At 33.0% G+C, this 17,367-nt stretch overlaps 1 protein-coding gene and 1 long non-coding RNA gene across 2 annotated transcripts; both read left to right on the top strand.

The window, feature by feature from the left end:
* The first annotated feature begins 824 nt into the window (after positions 1-824).
* LOC145579858 (putative sulfate transporter 3.5) lies at positions 825-9,120 on the top strand. The gene is made up of 12 exons (XM_081637144.1): positions 825-1,275; positions 3,406-3,613; positions 5,162-5,333; positions 6,138-6,203; positions 6,662-6,775; positions 7,120-7,236; positions 7,360-7,486; positions 7,568-7,854; positions 7,954-8,144; positions 8,237-8,319; positions 8,421-8,497; positions 8,616-9,120. The coding sequence occupies exons 1-12, from the start codon at positions 954-956 to the stop codon at positions 8,781-8,783; spliced, it is 1,932 nt and encodes a 643-aa protein (XP_081493270.1). The 5' UTR covers positions 825-953; the 3' UTR covers positions 8,784-9,120.
* A 1,245-nt stretch (positions 9,121-10,365) lies between these two features.
* LOC145578573 (uncharacterized) lies at positions 10,366-16,959 on the top strand. The gene is made up of 4 exons (XR_014098887.1): positions 10,366-10,750; positions 10,858-10,905; positions 15,768-15,917; positions 16,737-16,959. It is a non-coding gene; the product is annotated as an uncharacterized LOC145578573 (long non-coding RNA).
* Positions 16,960-17,367: the final 408 nt, after the last annotated feature.

Here is a 17,367-nt window from a genome sequence, read left to right as displayed (position 1 = left end):
TCATGCAATTTTACCCAAAACTAACAAAAACATCAAAACCCAAACCAAAAAAACATAAAATTTATACAAATAACATCATACAACTGCGTAATTCAGCAAAAATAACCCTAATTGTTCCAAATTCAACACCAAAATAACCATTTCGCAACTCATACAACATCAAACAGCAAAATCAACCAAACCAAGAATAATTGGACATACCTTGCGTCTTCCAAACAAATTATAACAAGATCGCTTCCTTTTACTTGAAATCCTGCCCAAAGATCTTCCCAGAAATCGAAATCCTCAAGCAGAACCAAGGTCGAAGATGAATGAGATGAGTGATAGAGAGAGAAAAGCTTTTCGAGTTAAATGAGGGTTGGTGGGAGTTTTTATTACTCACCAGATTTAAATGTAACCACAAATCATTAAACTTAACGGGCAAATGACGTTTTAAGCTTAATAAGTTTACGTTTGTAACTTTTTAAAAGTTTGAGGCTACCATTGAGAATTGAAAAAAAAATTGGCTACCATTGAGAAAAAGCAAAAACACAAGGCTACCATTGAGAATTTCCCTTAGATTTATAACCTTTTGTTTTTAGGAAAACTTTTTAAATTTCTTTTATACATATATCAATTAATTCAACTCTCAAACTTCTCCAAGAAAAAATGATGTAATTTTTAGTTTCACAAAAAAAAAAAAAAAAAAAAAAAAAGAAAAAAAAATTGTAATTTTAATTTTAACGTACATCTTATCCAAATTACCCGTCACTTCTCTATCATCACACTCCCACTAATTACCTCAAAACACAAATTTTTTCACTCTATATAAACCCACAATTTTCTCTAACTTCTTCACCTAACTTCCTCTCATTCTCCTCTGTTTCCCCTCTATTTCTTCTCCTCTATTTTATTTTTCCCTCTGTTTTCACAAACTCCAAATCCAGAAAACCAATTAACAAAAAACCACAACAATGGAGGACGGAAATTACGATCATACCCATCACCACAATGTGAACTTTGCTCAACCAAGAAAATTTAAACAAAAATTAAAATCCAGTCTTGCTGAAACATTTTTTCCCGACGATCCTTTTAGAGGATATAGCAATGACCCTCCAAAAAAGAGATTAATAAAAGGAATTAAGTATTTTGTTCCGATTTTCGAGTGGCTTCCGAGTTATAATTTTAGCCTTTTTAGGTATGATGTTCTTGCTGGTCTTACCATTGCTAGTCTTGCTATTCCTCAAGGTATCAGTTACGCCAATCTTACCAAAATTCCTCCCGTCATTGGCCTCTGTAAGTACCTACCTCTTTTCTCGCTTCTTCTTCCGTTTTTATTAACAATCAATTAATTATTAGCGAAGACATGTGGCAAACTAAGAGAGAGAGTCCACTTCACAAGTCCAAGGAGGTTCCATCCCAAAATCATATGGCAATAGGAGGAGTAGCCTCTTAGCCTTATAAAGTGTTTAATTCTCTCTTCTTCAACCAATGTGGGACACTTACATGTGGTGACACTTGAGAGGTTTATTCTTCAACACTCCCCCTCACATGTAAGGTCCCTTTAACTCAAGGATCACTTGATCCAATTTAATTTGGCCCAGAATACTTGATGCCATTAAAGGTCCCAAACTTTGGGCCTGGCAATATACTCAAACCATTAGAGGTCCCATACCGTGGGCCTTGCTCTGATACCATGACAAATTAATAGAGACGAGTGAATAGAATGGTTTCTGTATTGCTTGTTTATTATTTATCAATAGGTTGAGTATTTATACAAAACCTAAGAACATAAGATATGAAACAATCTTCCTAAAAGATATACTTAAATAATATCTTAACATATAATAAACCTAAATATATTATTCTTCTAATAAGATCAATACAGAAAATATATCACACATATATTTTCCATATTATCTCTAACAGAGTGAGAGAATTCTCAAGTGGTTAGAACTTTCCTCCCGATTAGGAGATCCTAGGATCGATTCTCACCCCGCCCTTGGCTCTCTAAACACCAAAAAAAATAATCAGCGAATTTATTTCTATAAATGTCGTAAGAAATAGTCTATCGATATAACTCCTTAGAGTTTCCTTCTAATGTGGATCGTGCATTAGTCTTTGACTGTGTTTATGCGGTTATATAAGTTATACTATAGTCGGAGATTCATATATACACATGGTGCAAGATGAACATACGAATTTGGTCATTTTCAATTTGTATAAGTCTGTGGTATAAATCACAAATGCAAATGTCACAATGATGGGTTTAAATTATGAATCTGGTGTGCACGTTTAATCTTTGCCAAGTAGTGCATCATGGTAAATTTAGATTATGGAAGATACATTTAGGTTTTCTTTTGGTGAAGAAAATCCACTTTGTTTTTAATTTTTTTTTACTTCAACTGTAATCTAATTTCATATCTATTAAACTTTAAAAAGTTATCTCAAATATGTACAGTTTATATCTCAAATCAATCTTGATTTGTTTTGTTTTATTACTTTTAATCAGCTATTTGGTTTATATATAAGTACTCCATAGTAATTATTCTTAGTATTTTCCTTTTGATAAAAAAAACCATTATCAATGGGCACTTTTTAAGCTAAGTTAGATGCTATATAAAGGGATTAAAATTAATTTTATAAATACGAATATAAAGTTTTATCATAAAATATAATATATTCTTTTCATGTCTTTTCTTGTTGCTAGAAAATAAATTGAACTTAACAACTGTCCATAATAGATAATATTGTAGGTCCTAAAATTGAATATGAATAAATTAATGTCACCAAGATCGCAAAAACTAGAATATATATCTTGAAATATCAACTTAAAATTATTGTACACAACTTAGAAAAAATCATGCATGTCAGCATGTGTATTGAAGGAGATAAGACATTTTTTTTGTCGTATGATATAGGAATAGAGATGGGTGCAGTAGCAGCAAGGATAAAATTAAAGGTTTGACGCCAAGCTATATTATGTCTACTAGTGTGACTTGTGTCTATCAAGATCGTCGTCTAAGATACGTAAATTGGGGCTAGAAGGCGACATCGGGCCTCACGTATGTGTTAATTGTCTTCTGTGACTAATATATGTGTCACGTATGTGTTAATTGTCTTCTGTGACTAATATATGTGTCGATTATGTCGAAAAAACTTGGTTTATCGACCAGTTAAATCAATTGGTAGTTGGAAATTCAAACACGCTCAATTTATTTCATTTAATGATATTGGTTACATTATTAAATACCCATTATCAATAAAGTCGTGGTCTCGTGGAATGGTTAATGTTGAAGCTAAAAATTTAACCTACCATTTGTTAGCTTATTGGATGTCCGTGTGTATTTCAATTTTTAGATGTTAAACTTAAACTCATTGTTGCAAAAACTTTTTAAAATTTTAATTAAAATTAATTAAATGCAGATTCAAGTTTTGTGCCACCATTTATATATGCTGTATTTGGGAGTTCAAAGAATTTGGCGGTGGGAACAGTGGCGGCTTGCTCCTTACTCATAGCAAACACTATCGGAGAGACAGTTTCGCCAACGGACAACCCGTCTTTGTATCTCAGCTTGGTGTTCACTGCTACTTTCTTCTGTGGAATCATTGAAACTGCTTTGGGTCTATTAAGGTAATGCATGTCTTTATATGTATGCATATTGCATAACATACACGGAGTATTTCATGGATATTTTAGATCGAAACGACCGAAGGATGAGTCAATCATACGGAGTAGTAATTAAATTACATAGGGTGTATTCTTTCTACTTAAACGTATGATTAAACGATAAACTACTCCGTATAATTTTACCTTATCAATGATTATTATATTTAATTAATCTTGAACTCATTTATATAAGACGAAGAGAATACACCCATAGTAATAATATGTAGATTAGATTTCTTTTAATGGTGAGTCGACTTTTGGTGACATAGGAGTATACTATTCTATTATGTGCACGACTTAATGGGTTGGTATGTCAAATTACCTTTTCCTATCACATCGGAGTTTCTTAATGATTTAATACTAAAAAGTATTAACATTATAAGTAGAGGGGAGTTGGGAAATAGTCCAGGTTGTATCTGAATTTATGGTTTAGGGGTCCATAACTCCATTTCCTAGTCAAAAACATGTCTACTTTTCATATGGTTTCATGGATGAGTCAAAGTTAATGATTTCACGTTCGATTAGTTGTTACAATAAGTTAAATTTTTTAAATAGTATGGTTAATGCTTGCTATTAATTAATTAAAATTGAAGTCGACGAAATGACTTTACTAAAATGGAAATATTGCTGTTTGTATATATTAACTTTGGTTTATAGAGAGTAACAAAGGAATATAGACTTTAAAGTCAACGAGTTGGATCTATTACGAGTATAATGTAAAATCACGCAAGTATTAATTTTAATGGACGATATTAATTTGTGCTTTCCTAGTGTTATACTACGTAGTTGGTTACTTTGAACCATATATACCATGACGTGCCACCAACCTCTTGCTTATTTTATGAGACCAATTAGCGTGTCAAGATCGATCATTTTCCAAAAATAATGAAAGATGTACCAAAGAGGTGATGAAATTTGAAATGAGAATTTGATCTAGTGTTCCAAATTATCTATAAAACGGATCAAAATTAGGTAGGATATTGTGATCTGTCTATGATGTAGATTTTCCAAACACGACTAATGCTCACATGTGATATACCTAAGTATATACTTATATCAAGTATTTCAATGATAGAAATGTTATTAAGGCCTTGTTCAATTCATGTTAAAAAAATAATATTAAGTAAAAATAATTTCAATTTAGTAAAAATAAGTTCAGTTCAGGAAAATTAATTTCAGTACAGTAAAAATAATTTCAGTTCAGTAAAAATAAGTTTAGTTCGATAAAATTCAGTTATCTTAAAGAAGAATTATAATAGAAAATCTGTAAAAATAATTTCAGTTTAGCAAAAATAATTTCAGTTCAGTAAAATTAATTTAAGTTCAGTAAAAATAATTTAAGTTCAGCAAATATAATTTTGTTTCAATAAAAATAATTTCAATTCAACAAAAATAAAGTGAAGTGAACGTGGATTTAATCGTATCATACACCCGTGCAATAAAGCATTTAAATCTAATCCTAAATTGCATGAACCCTATAAACATAAATTATTTGTTCCATTTAATATGCAGATTAGGAATTCTGGTGGATTTCTTATCGCATTCAACGATTACTGGGTTTATGGGAGGAACAGCAGTGATAATTATTCTGCAACAGTTAAAGGGATTTTTGGGGTTAACACATTTTACTGCTAAGACTGATATTATCTCAGTAACGAAAACCTTGCTCAGCCACAAAAAAGAGGTACATTACACATCTTACCTTTTCAATTCTATCCTTTAAATTTATGGCTGTTTTTATTATTATAAAGATTAAGGCCCTACTACTTTGTTCTGTCGTTTTATGCCTTTATTAGTATTATCCTTGATTGATAGTAACAATAATTCCCTTAGTTTGTAAAGCACACCAAATACAAAATTGAGTTTTTTTTTTTTGTCACCTTTAAATCGCGATATATGTTGTACTACTATTTAATATGTACAAATATGAAATTATACATATGCGACATATGTTGTACTCCGTATGTACCATCAAATGCACAATTGCATATGCCTTGTGAGCACATAATTATAAAGATAACTTACCAAGCTTCGGTGGAAACTCACCTTAGGTTCAAGCCCCACCAATTACATTTCCTAGGGAGTTGGGAGATTCCCTTATCACCCCTTCTCCCTCTACTCTTAAGGGTTGACCTATGGAACTTAACCTAACTTGAGTACATTTGTACAATTGTACATAACAAGATCCGTACATATTAGTATATATTAGTAAAGGGATACTCATTTTTTTATGATTTTTTTTTATTGAATATATTAGTATATATTAGTAAAGGGATACTCAATTTTTATCATTCAACAATTTCTGTTTGATTTTTGTTGGATGAAGTGGGACCCAAGGTTATAAGTTGCAAAATTGAATTTTCCTGATTACTTGCATGATTGAGAAAACAGATCATCACTCTCCTTTGTATGTTGCAACGATAGTCAAATTAGCAGTTATTGAATTGAGTTGTAATTTTAATGTTTGAATTATTTGGTGTATATGCAGTGGCATTGGCAGAGTGCACTTATTGGTATAATCTTCCTTGTTTTCCTACAGTTCACTAGATACGTGGTTAGACTCCTTACCTTCCTTATTCTACTTTTTCATTTACTTTTAATTTCGTCTTTAATTAAAAATGTTGATTTATTCAAAAAAAACATTATGGGTTAAACAATCACAGAGATAAACATGGGCGTCCTTAAATTAATTAAATGCGCTTTATTATTTATTTTAAAACAAAGGGTGTAACAATCTCTAAAATCATACTTACCTACGACTGATTTTTGTAAAAAACAAATAGAAAAAAAAAAACGAAACAATACTTGATTGACATTTTGGCATAGTGTATAAATGGATCTTTGGACGGTCCAAAACTTGGTCCTGTATGACTCGTGATGTATGGAATATGTATGCTGATAATTATAATGTATTGTAATCAAAGATTCTATAACTCGTGATTTCATGAATCATGTAAGCATGCTAATTTATATTTTTAATCCTTTTTTTTTTAAAAAAAATTCTGTGGACAGAAAACCAAAAGACCAAAGCTATTTTGGATTTCAGCCATGGCTCCTCTGGTGGTTGTCATAGTCGGCGGCCTTTTCGCCTATCTTGCCCATGCCGAAAAATTTGGTGTCCAAATTGTGAGTTGCCACATTTTGTTACTTACTGCTCTTATATTTTAAGTGATTAAGCAAAATATGACATGAGATTGTCTTGAACAATTAAAATTAAGACCATAACACAATTATCACAAAATACCGTGATCTAGGTATACAAACAATAAACGTGACATGATCATAGATGGGTTTAAAATGTATTCTAGTATGTATTAAGTTGCAAAATCATGACATGTTTCCATACCTTTGGAATGTTGGACTTATTTTAGTTTTGGTATATTATTCATAGGTTAAGAGTTACGTGTATCATTTTCCTATGTTAGAAACAATTTTTCCATTGAATTAACGATTGATGGTGCATATTGCAGGTTGGTCATTTGAATAGAGGGATTAATCCATCCTCCATTAAACAATTGAACTTTGATCCCAAGTACATTGCTACACCTATTAAAGCTGGAATACTTACTGCTATTCTAGGTCTTGCTGTAAGGCTACTAATTCGTCTTTGCTCTAATCAGTACTTGGTGTTAATGTTCCAAAAATAATTGAATTCATTAATCAATATAAGAAAAAAAATTTAATTTGAGGTCTGGAATCTAACGTAACAGGAAGGAATTGCCATTGGAAGAAGTTTCGCGATAATGAAGAATCAACAGACTGATGGCAACAAAGAGATGATTGCGTTTGGTCTTATGAACATTGTTGGCTCATTTACTTCTTGTTACTTGACTACAGGTTTGTCTAAATTTCTTCAACTCTGAAAAAAATTATTAGACTTGATCAGGATTTCATGTTTCTTATGATGTATTTATGCAGGGCCATTTTCGAAGACTGCTGTAAACTTCAATGCAGGATGCAGAACACAAATGTCCAATGTGGTGATGGCAATAATTATGATGATGACATTGTTGTTCTTGGCACCATTGTTTAGTTACACTCCTATGGTTGCGCTTTCTGCAATCATCATGTCTGCCATGTTCGGTCTAATTGAGTATGACAAGGCGTACCACCTCTTCAAAGTTGATAAATTTGACTTCTGTATTTGCATGGTTGCCTTCTTAGGAGTCACCTTCCTCAGTATGGATATTGGCCTTGGGATGTCGGTAAGAATAGCCTCGTTTATCTGAGTCTTTTGATCTTGTTTTTATGTACTCCGAAAATTTACTTCCTTGCTTGGTTCAATGTATTCATGCATTTTGTAGATTGGATTGGGAATTATAAGGGCACTACTATACACAGCAAGGCCAGCAACTTGTAAGTTAGGGAACCTTCCTAACACAAATCTGTACCGCGACATTGAGCAATACCCTAATGCACAAGGGACTGCAGGAGTTCTGATTCTTCAACTAGGCTCCCCGATTTTATACTCAAACAGCACATATGTTCGAGAAAGGTGAGTGATTATTATCAAACTCGTTTATGCCCCCATAGTTTCTTATTAGGATGTTCTTATAGCCTAAAATACTTTTGTTTTATGTCATGCAGAGTTCTAAGGTGGATTAGAGATGAGGAATTGAACAAGGATTATCAAGGGGATTCCATTGAGCACCTTATTTTGGAATTAGGAGGTAATTACATTTATCTCACTTTCCTTATCTCTAACATTAATATATCATCAACAGTACATGTAGGGTAGAGAGGTGACAAGTTTGATATTTTCTTATTATAGGAGTGACAACTATAGACATGACCGGAATTGAGGCTTTGTACGAATTGAAAAGACTCCTAGGAGCAAAAGAAATCAAGGTATGTCACATTCTTTCATCTTTCTAGTTGAGTATATACTTCTCGGATTCTTTGTTTTATGTTTATAGTGTGTATGAAAAGATCGTGACTAATAGTTGGTTGTTCATAAAAAATGCAGATGATACTGGTTAATCCAAGGATTGAAGTAATGGAGAAGTTGATAGCTTCAAAGTTCATTGATGTAATTGGCAAAGAATCTGTATTTTTGTCGATTGATGATGCAGTTGAGGCCTGTAGATTTAGATTGGGCGGCCCAAGTAAATTGAATGGGGCAGAACAAGCATGAAGCTCCCACATTTTTGTGTAAAGAAGGGATAAATTTGCAATGCTATTGCAATTGCCATGTAATATTTAAAATGGGCTTTTAAATTTTGTAACAATTGTCGGCCCAAGTATACTTTGAGGCTGAATGGGTGCAAAATGTTCTACTACTTCTAAAAGAAGAGGAACAAAGAGAGGTGGAGGGATGGGGAAGATGTGCTAATGTATGTAGTATTTTAGAAGGTATATTAAGGTTTTCATTCTTTTTTGGAGCTTTAAATTTGTATAAATGATGTTGTATGGTTGTCGAATTTATAATGAAAGCCATATTAATAGGCATTTGCCTAGTTTTGCAATAGAAATTTTACAATCTAAGTCATTCAGAATACTTTATCGATCCTAAATTTTATTTTACAACATATATTTTTAGTTCACAATCTGTTAAACAAACTATTGTAAGGTTATTTATCAAAACAAATCACAACCACTTGTTATAAAATTGGTTTGACTTTATGAGCCCATCGTAAGTTTGAAATAATATGAGAGGCATGATGGTGGGCCATTACCTACACATGAAAGACATCGTATTTGAAATTGGGCACAAGCATAAAAGACTGACATTGCTCCTTTAATAAGTAGGTCCGCTGTCAGCATGGCACTATACCAGACCATGCATGAGCTTCGTTTATGAAATAGTGACACAACCACAAGTACAACCACAACATTCCACAACACGTTTCAATTTTGACCCACTCGAGCACGAGGCCAAGCTATGGCTAGATAATTAATTAAAGCTTTAAACAGGCCAACAAAGCCCATCAAAAGCAAGAAACTCCTAACTATAAAAGCAACACAAAGTGATCAAGATTAGGGTAAATGGAAAGAACAAGAAAGAGGCAAGGAGAGGCCATGGGAGTTTTTGAGGACCGTTTGCCACTCTCCTCTTTGCCGATGATTTCTGCGACCAAATTAAACGGCCCTCAAACCATCATCATCATCAACAACAAAAACAACAATTATACTAGTACTACTACTCCTTCATTTTTCTTGCGTTAACCAAACGCCCCCTTATTTTATACGGAGTACAAATTACATGAAACCATAATAATAATAATAATAATAATAGTAATAATAATTTTATGAGGCCGTGATGATTTTGTTCTTTCCATTGTTGTCGATTTCAGTTTGGATTTGTGGCTAATTTCTTTGAGTTGGGTAATTTTCCCATTTGGCTTGGCAGCAATTTAATTTAGATTTGGGGTTTTTGCAATTGTTGGTGATTTTTCTCTCCTCAAATGCTTAAACTCAAGTCTTGTTATTTTGATTTGCCGCCTTTTGGTTGAATTTTTTCCCTCTCTTGAATTTTGCTGCACCAAATTGGTTGATGAATTCCAGATCTGAGCCTCCAAAAATTAAAAATGATTTTTTTTTTTTCCTCGACTAAATCGGTTTTTGGGGTGTGATTTTTGGAGAAAATTAATTGCTCAAAATATTAATTTTCAGAAATTATTGATGGGTTTAAAGAGGGCGTCTTTGATTTTCTGGGTTGTCAAAGATTGAAGCTTTAATGGGCATTTTAAGACTATTTGATGGATATTGAAATGTGTAGTTCAAAGTACTACTATTATAGATGAACTTATAATCTTACCATTGCAATTGTAACATTGTGAACATACTGCATAGCAAGTGAGCGACACTGTTCAGCTCTATACCAAAAGACATTACATAGCAAGTTGTGTTATTAGTCACAGTTGAACACAATTATTGACGGAAACTAGAGTTGTACATGAGTCAAGTCGGCCTAGTATGGCTCGTTCCGGTTATATTGGGTATTGTATTGATCATATTCGACCTATTATCACGAGTTATTGATCAACAAACGAAATAGGGCAAATTGGTACTCCATATGTGGAACTAACGAATTGCATAGCTAAATGGAGTAAACCCTATATCATATTAGCAAATTAAATCAAAATCATTTGGAACTGAATGGTTAGACACCTAAACCCCATATCACACAAGCAAATTAAATCAAAATCATTTCCGATTAAATGGTTAAACTCTAATCTACTCTTACATAATTGAACAATTGCTTGCAGGATTATAACAGGACATACTCCGCCCTCAGCGAAAGTCTGCTGCTGGAGGTTAGTTCTCTTTCAACCCCATTTCTTTCTTATTTTCCCCTTTTTTTTTATGTTAAAATTATAATTGTGATTTAATTACATAGAATTTACTTGCTTCTTTCGTTTATTTGGATTTACTGGCTCCTGCATAATTCTGTATTTTCATCAATTTAGAAGTGAAAATTCTAATTCGAAATATAAAGGGGAGTTATAGAATAATGTTTTCATGTTAATTCTCTGTATTCTGAATTATCTTATCAATTAACTCCCGATAAAAATAAATAAATAAATGCTGAAATGTCGATTTTAAGCTAGTTATCTTTCTTGAATGAATTTTGCAGAACACAATTGAATAATACTAATGCGTAGAATCAGACTACTGTAATTGAGTTGCAAAAGCAGAAAATTGGGTTTATAAAGCTGATTTTTATAGAATTTTGCAGTCCATAATTTATAAGATGATTTAGCAGTATTGCAGTGACTATTGATTAAGGCTGAAAATCCTAAGATTAAGACAATAGCAAGATTTTTAGCGAGTTATTGCTGTTATCAGGCTAGTGTATAATGTATATTAAGTTTGAAGTTGCGATTTGAAGATAGGAGGATGGAATGAGTAAAAGAGCACCAGAAAAGTTGTTATGTAACAACTTAGTGTTAAAGCTGCTTCTTTTGTTGAATTGAGTTTTGTTGAGGTTAGTGCAAATTTGCTAATCCGGAACCTTGGGAACCTGCCAGATTTTTATGGACTGTTTATCTAGAGTTAGAAGAACAGAAGCTTTCAAAATTAGCCTGCTGCGATTCGTGACTGTAATGGGGCTGTACAATTGTGGAGTTTTATAGCAGTAAATTTAGTATATGTATAAGCCGGTCCTTGTGTAAGGTTAAGCCTGCAATTAGGTTGCCCAGGAGCATGTATAAGGGTTACATTTGTAGGAAGACATCTAAAAGGATTGAAAGAAAGTCTAGAATTTTGTTTGGGTCCATTGGTTGACCCACTAGAGAGAGTGAATATGATATCACTAGTGCAGAAAACGTCTATCATCCTGCACTTTGAGGAGGGTAAGGCGTTGATGTTTAAAGTAGAAAGAGAGTAAAGAGAAGAACTTTTAAGAGAAGAACCTTTGTGGATGTTGAAGAACAATAGGTCCAAAACATAGATGGTATATTAAGAACTTAAAATCCACAGTTTGCTTGTCGGTGTACGCAAGGAGTATTACATCATATATATTTTTGCATATGAACGTGGAATTGACTGCATTACATCATCAAATAAGGTAAAAGAAACAAAATTTATTAAAGAAAGCCCTTTAATTGCCTTGACCGACTTCACATAACCTTCTGAAGGTTTCTGTATGATCTAGTTATCCATTTCATGTTGTGGAGGACGCAGTAGAGAAATTGCTTTGGGACTTGAATACTTGATACAAATCCGTTGATGGTATTTTGTGATTCTATTACCTTGACGAAGCTAATACTAAAGGCTATAATACACGGCTTTTGAGGCCCTTTAAGAGTTCATCAGAACATCTTGAAGGAGGGGAAGAGGGGTGGAGGTTTCTAGGTCGCTTATAGTTAACAGGCGGTTGAACAATCAACACCCATTATGATAGGCTGTTTTTTTTAAAAAAAAATTGCTTGGCTACACGTCATTTTATAGAACAAACCTTGGGCATGTAGACTTATATGCTGTTTTGATAGTGGATTAAGCAAAGAAAGAGTATTTATGAGATTGCTACCTTATGGAAACCGGGATAAATAGTCATCAAAGAAATGCAGTTACTTTTTCCAGGAGAAATTATTGTTTATATGATTGGTAAAGAGGATTCATGATGGTAGAATTGATCATCAACTCATAGATCATAGGGCTTTAATTATTACATTGATGATGATGATGTATGACGATTGATAAATCAATTGTTATTAAAAGTTATGTTTCATGAGAGCTTTCCGTTTCATGAGAGCTTTCCAAAACCTCAACTCTCAACCCACAACCAATCTTGCTAAAATGTTTTGAGTTTCGTTAAATCCCTTCAACTTAACATACCACCTGCTCAGCTTTTTTGACCTGATCCTGGGCCAAGTCCAACTTCTTTTTTGTTATTTCCAGCTGGGAGTATTGAGCACTGATTATAGCTGTTGAGCATCAAGTCTTGAGCTCATAGGGCATATAGCATGAGAGAAGTGTTTGCTTTATTTTCTAAATTTCTGGACTGTAGTGCCCAACTCTTAAACCTTCATGTTTTCTGTGTATACTTTCTTTTTCTTTTTCTTTTTTTTGTCCAAAGAGAGCAGCGATATTATCAACTCGTGAATACAAAGGTCTTTCTTCATGCTTTATTTTGGCTGTGACCAGATTTAAAGTGTTGCTGATGGTTTCTGGATGAATTACATCAGAATACTTTACATTTTGGGTGAAAGGAATTTGTCATATACTTCGTATATTATCTCATTTTTCGATATAGATGTTTGCTACAGAGTATATCACAACATGTCTTTGCAAAGCTGGAAGAACTGAATTAACATGTCCAAGACATCAAGTTATTGTTTGTCTTGAATCCCTTTTTCTCTTTTGAACTGAACCTTCATCTGTCTCAATTTGCTAATGATCTATTGCATCATCAGTTGTTAAATTGCCTCTGATATGAATTTTACAAGAATAGAGTTTGATCTGACAATTTGAACCTGCTATTTACCGCTTCATAGGGTGGTGACATAGGCTGTACTGAATTCAAACCTTATCTGATAACCAAAGATATCATACTAAGAACATGTTGATAACGCAACAATACTTTAGTTTAGACACACTACCGACAATTTTTTCCTTTAACCTTTCATTTAGCTCTTTTGCGAATAACTTCCTTTTTAAAATGTTTTAAAACTGAAAAGTTGCTTGCAAACAGTTCTATATACATGTAAAGTGGTAATATCAAACACATTTTTTTTCTTTTTCTTTTACTTTTCCTTCAATGCTGTAAAGTTTTTTCCTTTAGGTTTATCATGCTAGCTTGTTTTGATGTCGTACAATCTTTATAGTGACTTTTATAAACTGTGATCAAGTGAAGCATAAATACGGATACAAAATGACTTTTGTTTGTATAATGAGCCCTGACTATGGTGGCCACATGTTCAAGTCCATCCTCTAGATAAATGCTGTCTTTGATCTCATATATGTGACAGTGTGACTCCTTGTTTCAGTCATTATGCTCTTATCTTTAAGTTTCAAATGTTGATTTCAACCCTCTGGAAGTCTAGAATTATCTCTTTACAAGGCTTGTATTCGCTCACAAGTTCACATTTTATGTCTGTTTTAGGGTTTATTTAGTTCATGATGTTATTAATGGTAAGGACTAAGGAGTAATTTGAGGTTCTTAACTGTGTTTGTCTTTGGTGTACTAGTCAGTGCAAGTAATTTGAATTTCCACACCTAAATTACTCAAGTCGTGGGTCAGACTGTCTTCCTCTCAAATTTTCATTGGGCGCTTTTATACTTGAGTCAGTGGGACTACTTTGCTTGATTACCTTAGAACAGATTCCAGCTGTCTTAATACATCATTTGATGATAATAATGTCTCTTTTAGATCTTTTCATAATCGTATTAACTTTCAAATATAGTCAGTATCAACCTGGGGTCGCATTGTTTTATCGTGATAATTGGATCTTCATCGTAGAGAATTTATTATATTGTTCTTTATAGTGCAACTGATAGGAATTTCTTCTCCAGAACCTTCCTATTTGATATCTCTGTCTAGAAAAGTATCTGCCTGTGAATGCTTTTAATTTTAGGTAGATGTATGTACGGCTTTGCTAGTACAATGTCTAGCTTTTACATCTAACCCTACTACATTAACAAATATCAAGTACCTTATTATAAGTTTTATTCTTGTTTTATATAATTTCTTGTTTGTTTTTTAAGGTAAATGTGCTAAGTGGTTGGTTTTGTTTAGTTGTGTTGAAAGACTTGAAACTAAACAGTCTTCCACTCTCTAGGTGTAGGGATAAAATGGCTGGTAACATCTTACCACTCGTCTGATATGACAGTAATGGTAATGCATCTGTGTATAATTTTGCATAGAAAGTGCATGCTGGAGTTCATGGTAATGTGATTTTCAGTTGAAACTTGTGTGAAGACTGAATTTAAAGTTGCATTACTATATACATTGACATGAGGTTTTCCATTTGAATCCATTACTGTTAGCATCATTCATACTACCGCCTAATAAACTGGTCACTATTGTCACAGGACTTCATATAAATTTGATGGTTGATACACTCTTGTTGGAAAGAATCTGATACTTGGGGACCTTGTGTTTTTGATCTGTCACCAAAAATGACAAAGAATTGCTTTATTCATCTACAATGTATTCTCAGAAATCTCTAATCTGAAGCTATGAGAGCCATTCATTTTTGATTAGCTTCGCATCAGCCATTAGGCGTTAGATTATTTGTTTAGCATACATCAACAAAATTAATTATGCTCGGTTGAGTAACTTTAGTCAGTTGGCTGTCGGTTTTCACCATTCTGTTCATGCTAATGAATGTTCATGCAGCTGAATGACTAATCAACCCTACTTTTGGTGCATGCTTCTTCTCTACATGTGCCAAAAACTGTATGTTTACCCTGCTACTAAACCCCTCCTCACCGACACTGCTATTTGTGTATTGCTAATCTTGTTCATGAAAAAATTCAGAGATTTTTATGGAAATCTGTCCTGTAAAGTGTCCCATCTTTTAAATTTATAGGTACAACAATATCTCACATTCAATCATCAGAAGCTTTATTTAATGTGGGTCCTTAGTTTTTATGCTTTAAAATGTACTGTAATCTTCAACTGTTTGATATGCTCTTCTTAACTTCCTCTATTTCTTTTCTTTCTTTGCTTCAGGGTGGTTTGCAACATGTCTGTAAGAAGACCCCCACAGAGGATCTTGCTTTGTTTAGACTGGTTATTATTCTTGTGATTCCTTACTTTACAGAAGCGAAAGTTCCGCTTAAAAGAACTATATCTCCTTTGCATTGTTTTTAAATGGAACTGGTTAGACTTCCTTTCATCCACCCTTCATCTTTACTTTGTTTATAACCTTTTTTTTTGGGGTGGCAAAAGGGTTGTTTGGTTTGAATTAATTTTCTTCAGGTCTTATTAGGGAGATGAGTCATTTAGTTTGGATTATATTGGTACTATTGAAATTAGCTTGTTATGATATAAATCAATACAATCCATTAGTACTCGGCTTGGGCCACAGGTAAAATCGGACAAGTTCTTATGGATAGAGAATTTGGATCATATACGGGTCAATTTTTAAACCAGCCTTTTTCTATCCTTTATAAGATTATACTAGAAAATAAGATCAAATAGAATGTACAACTCAAAGAACCTTCCCTCTCTTTTTGTGTTTGCCTTTGATTAAACAATAATTAACCAAAGTAAACTTTAGTATGGAGATTAATATATTATAACCAAAAGCCACGGTTCCAAAATGTCACGCTGTTCTTTAAGTTATCGCCTTTTTTTTTAACTGCTAATGATTTGTGAAGAAAGCAGCACAGTATCTTACTTTCCTCCATTTTCGACGCGTTTAGGTGCTGAAAGTTGTTGTTAGTCATCTGTTAAGAATATTCTTAATCAGGTCTAATCATCAGGCTCTACCTTAGCTATGAACTGATAATTCTGGGCAAAAACAAAGGTGGTCATCAACTTTAAGCTCAGAATGTAACAACTGAAGCTGTAATTTAGTGTCTTTTAGTGTGATTTGTGTTAATTTGGTGGGACTATGAGTTGGCAAAGTTCTAAAGTTTGTTTACATATTTTAGTTAATTTGGGTGTTACATTATTAATTTTATTATTAATATGCAGGTCCAATGATTTTTTGAGTTTATATTATAGGCGCAAAATGACAATTTACTTAAATTTACAGGTTTTAGAAGTGATACATTATAGGACAGTTTTAGGGCGATTTGTAATTTTACTTGTTTATATTAATAGCCTCTTATTATTGGGAAAATCTACTTGATGTTATGTTTCAACTGAAACTTTGTACGAAAGAGTATAAAATATCTTTAATGGCCTTGTTTTTTAAGCGTTAATGAATGTCATTGGCCCTAACATTCACACCTTTTAGAAAACACTAATTAGATGTGAATGCTAGGGACATGGTTACCTTTCACTAAAGGCCCGTCGGACATGATTGGTGTCAATGATGTAATTTTGTTACAAAAGTCTAATCAGAATATTCATCGCGATGGTTGCTAGATTATCATTTCGCCTATTACTACTTGAGGGGTGGTATTGAGTGAAGCGAAATTTGTAATTCAAATTCCATGAAGATTTTTCATTACTATGGAAATTGGCATGAGATTTAACTTACAAACTAGTTATTGGTCCGAGCGATGCTCCGGGTCATTATAAATTTATTACTTTTCACCGCACTATATATATTTTGGCTTGTTTGCCACTGATAGCTTAAGTGTTTTTTTTTTTTTTATTA

Source organism: Chenopodium album, chromosome 14 (genome assembly GCF_948465745.1).
Source record: "Chenopodium album chromosome 14, dcCheAlbu1.1, whole genome shotgun sequence".
Lineage (NCBI taxonomy): Eukaryota > Viridiplantae > Streptophyta > Magnoliopsida > Caryophyllales > Amaranthaceae > Chenopodium > Chenopodium album.
Note: the sequence above shows the minus strand (reverse complement) of the source record. Positions and strands in the feature narration are given on the sequence as shown.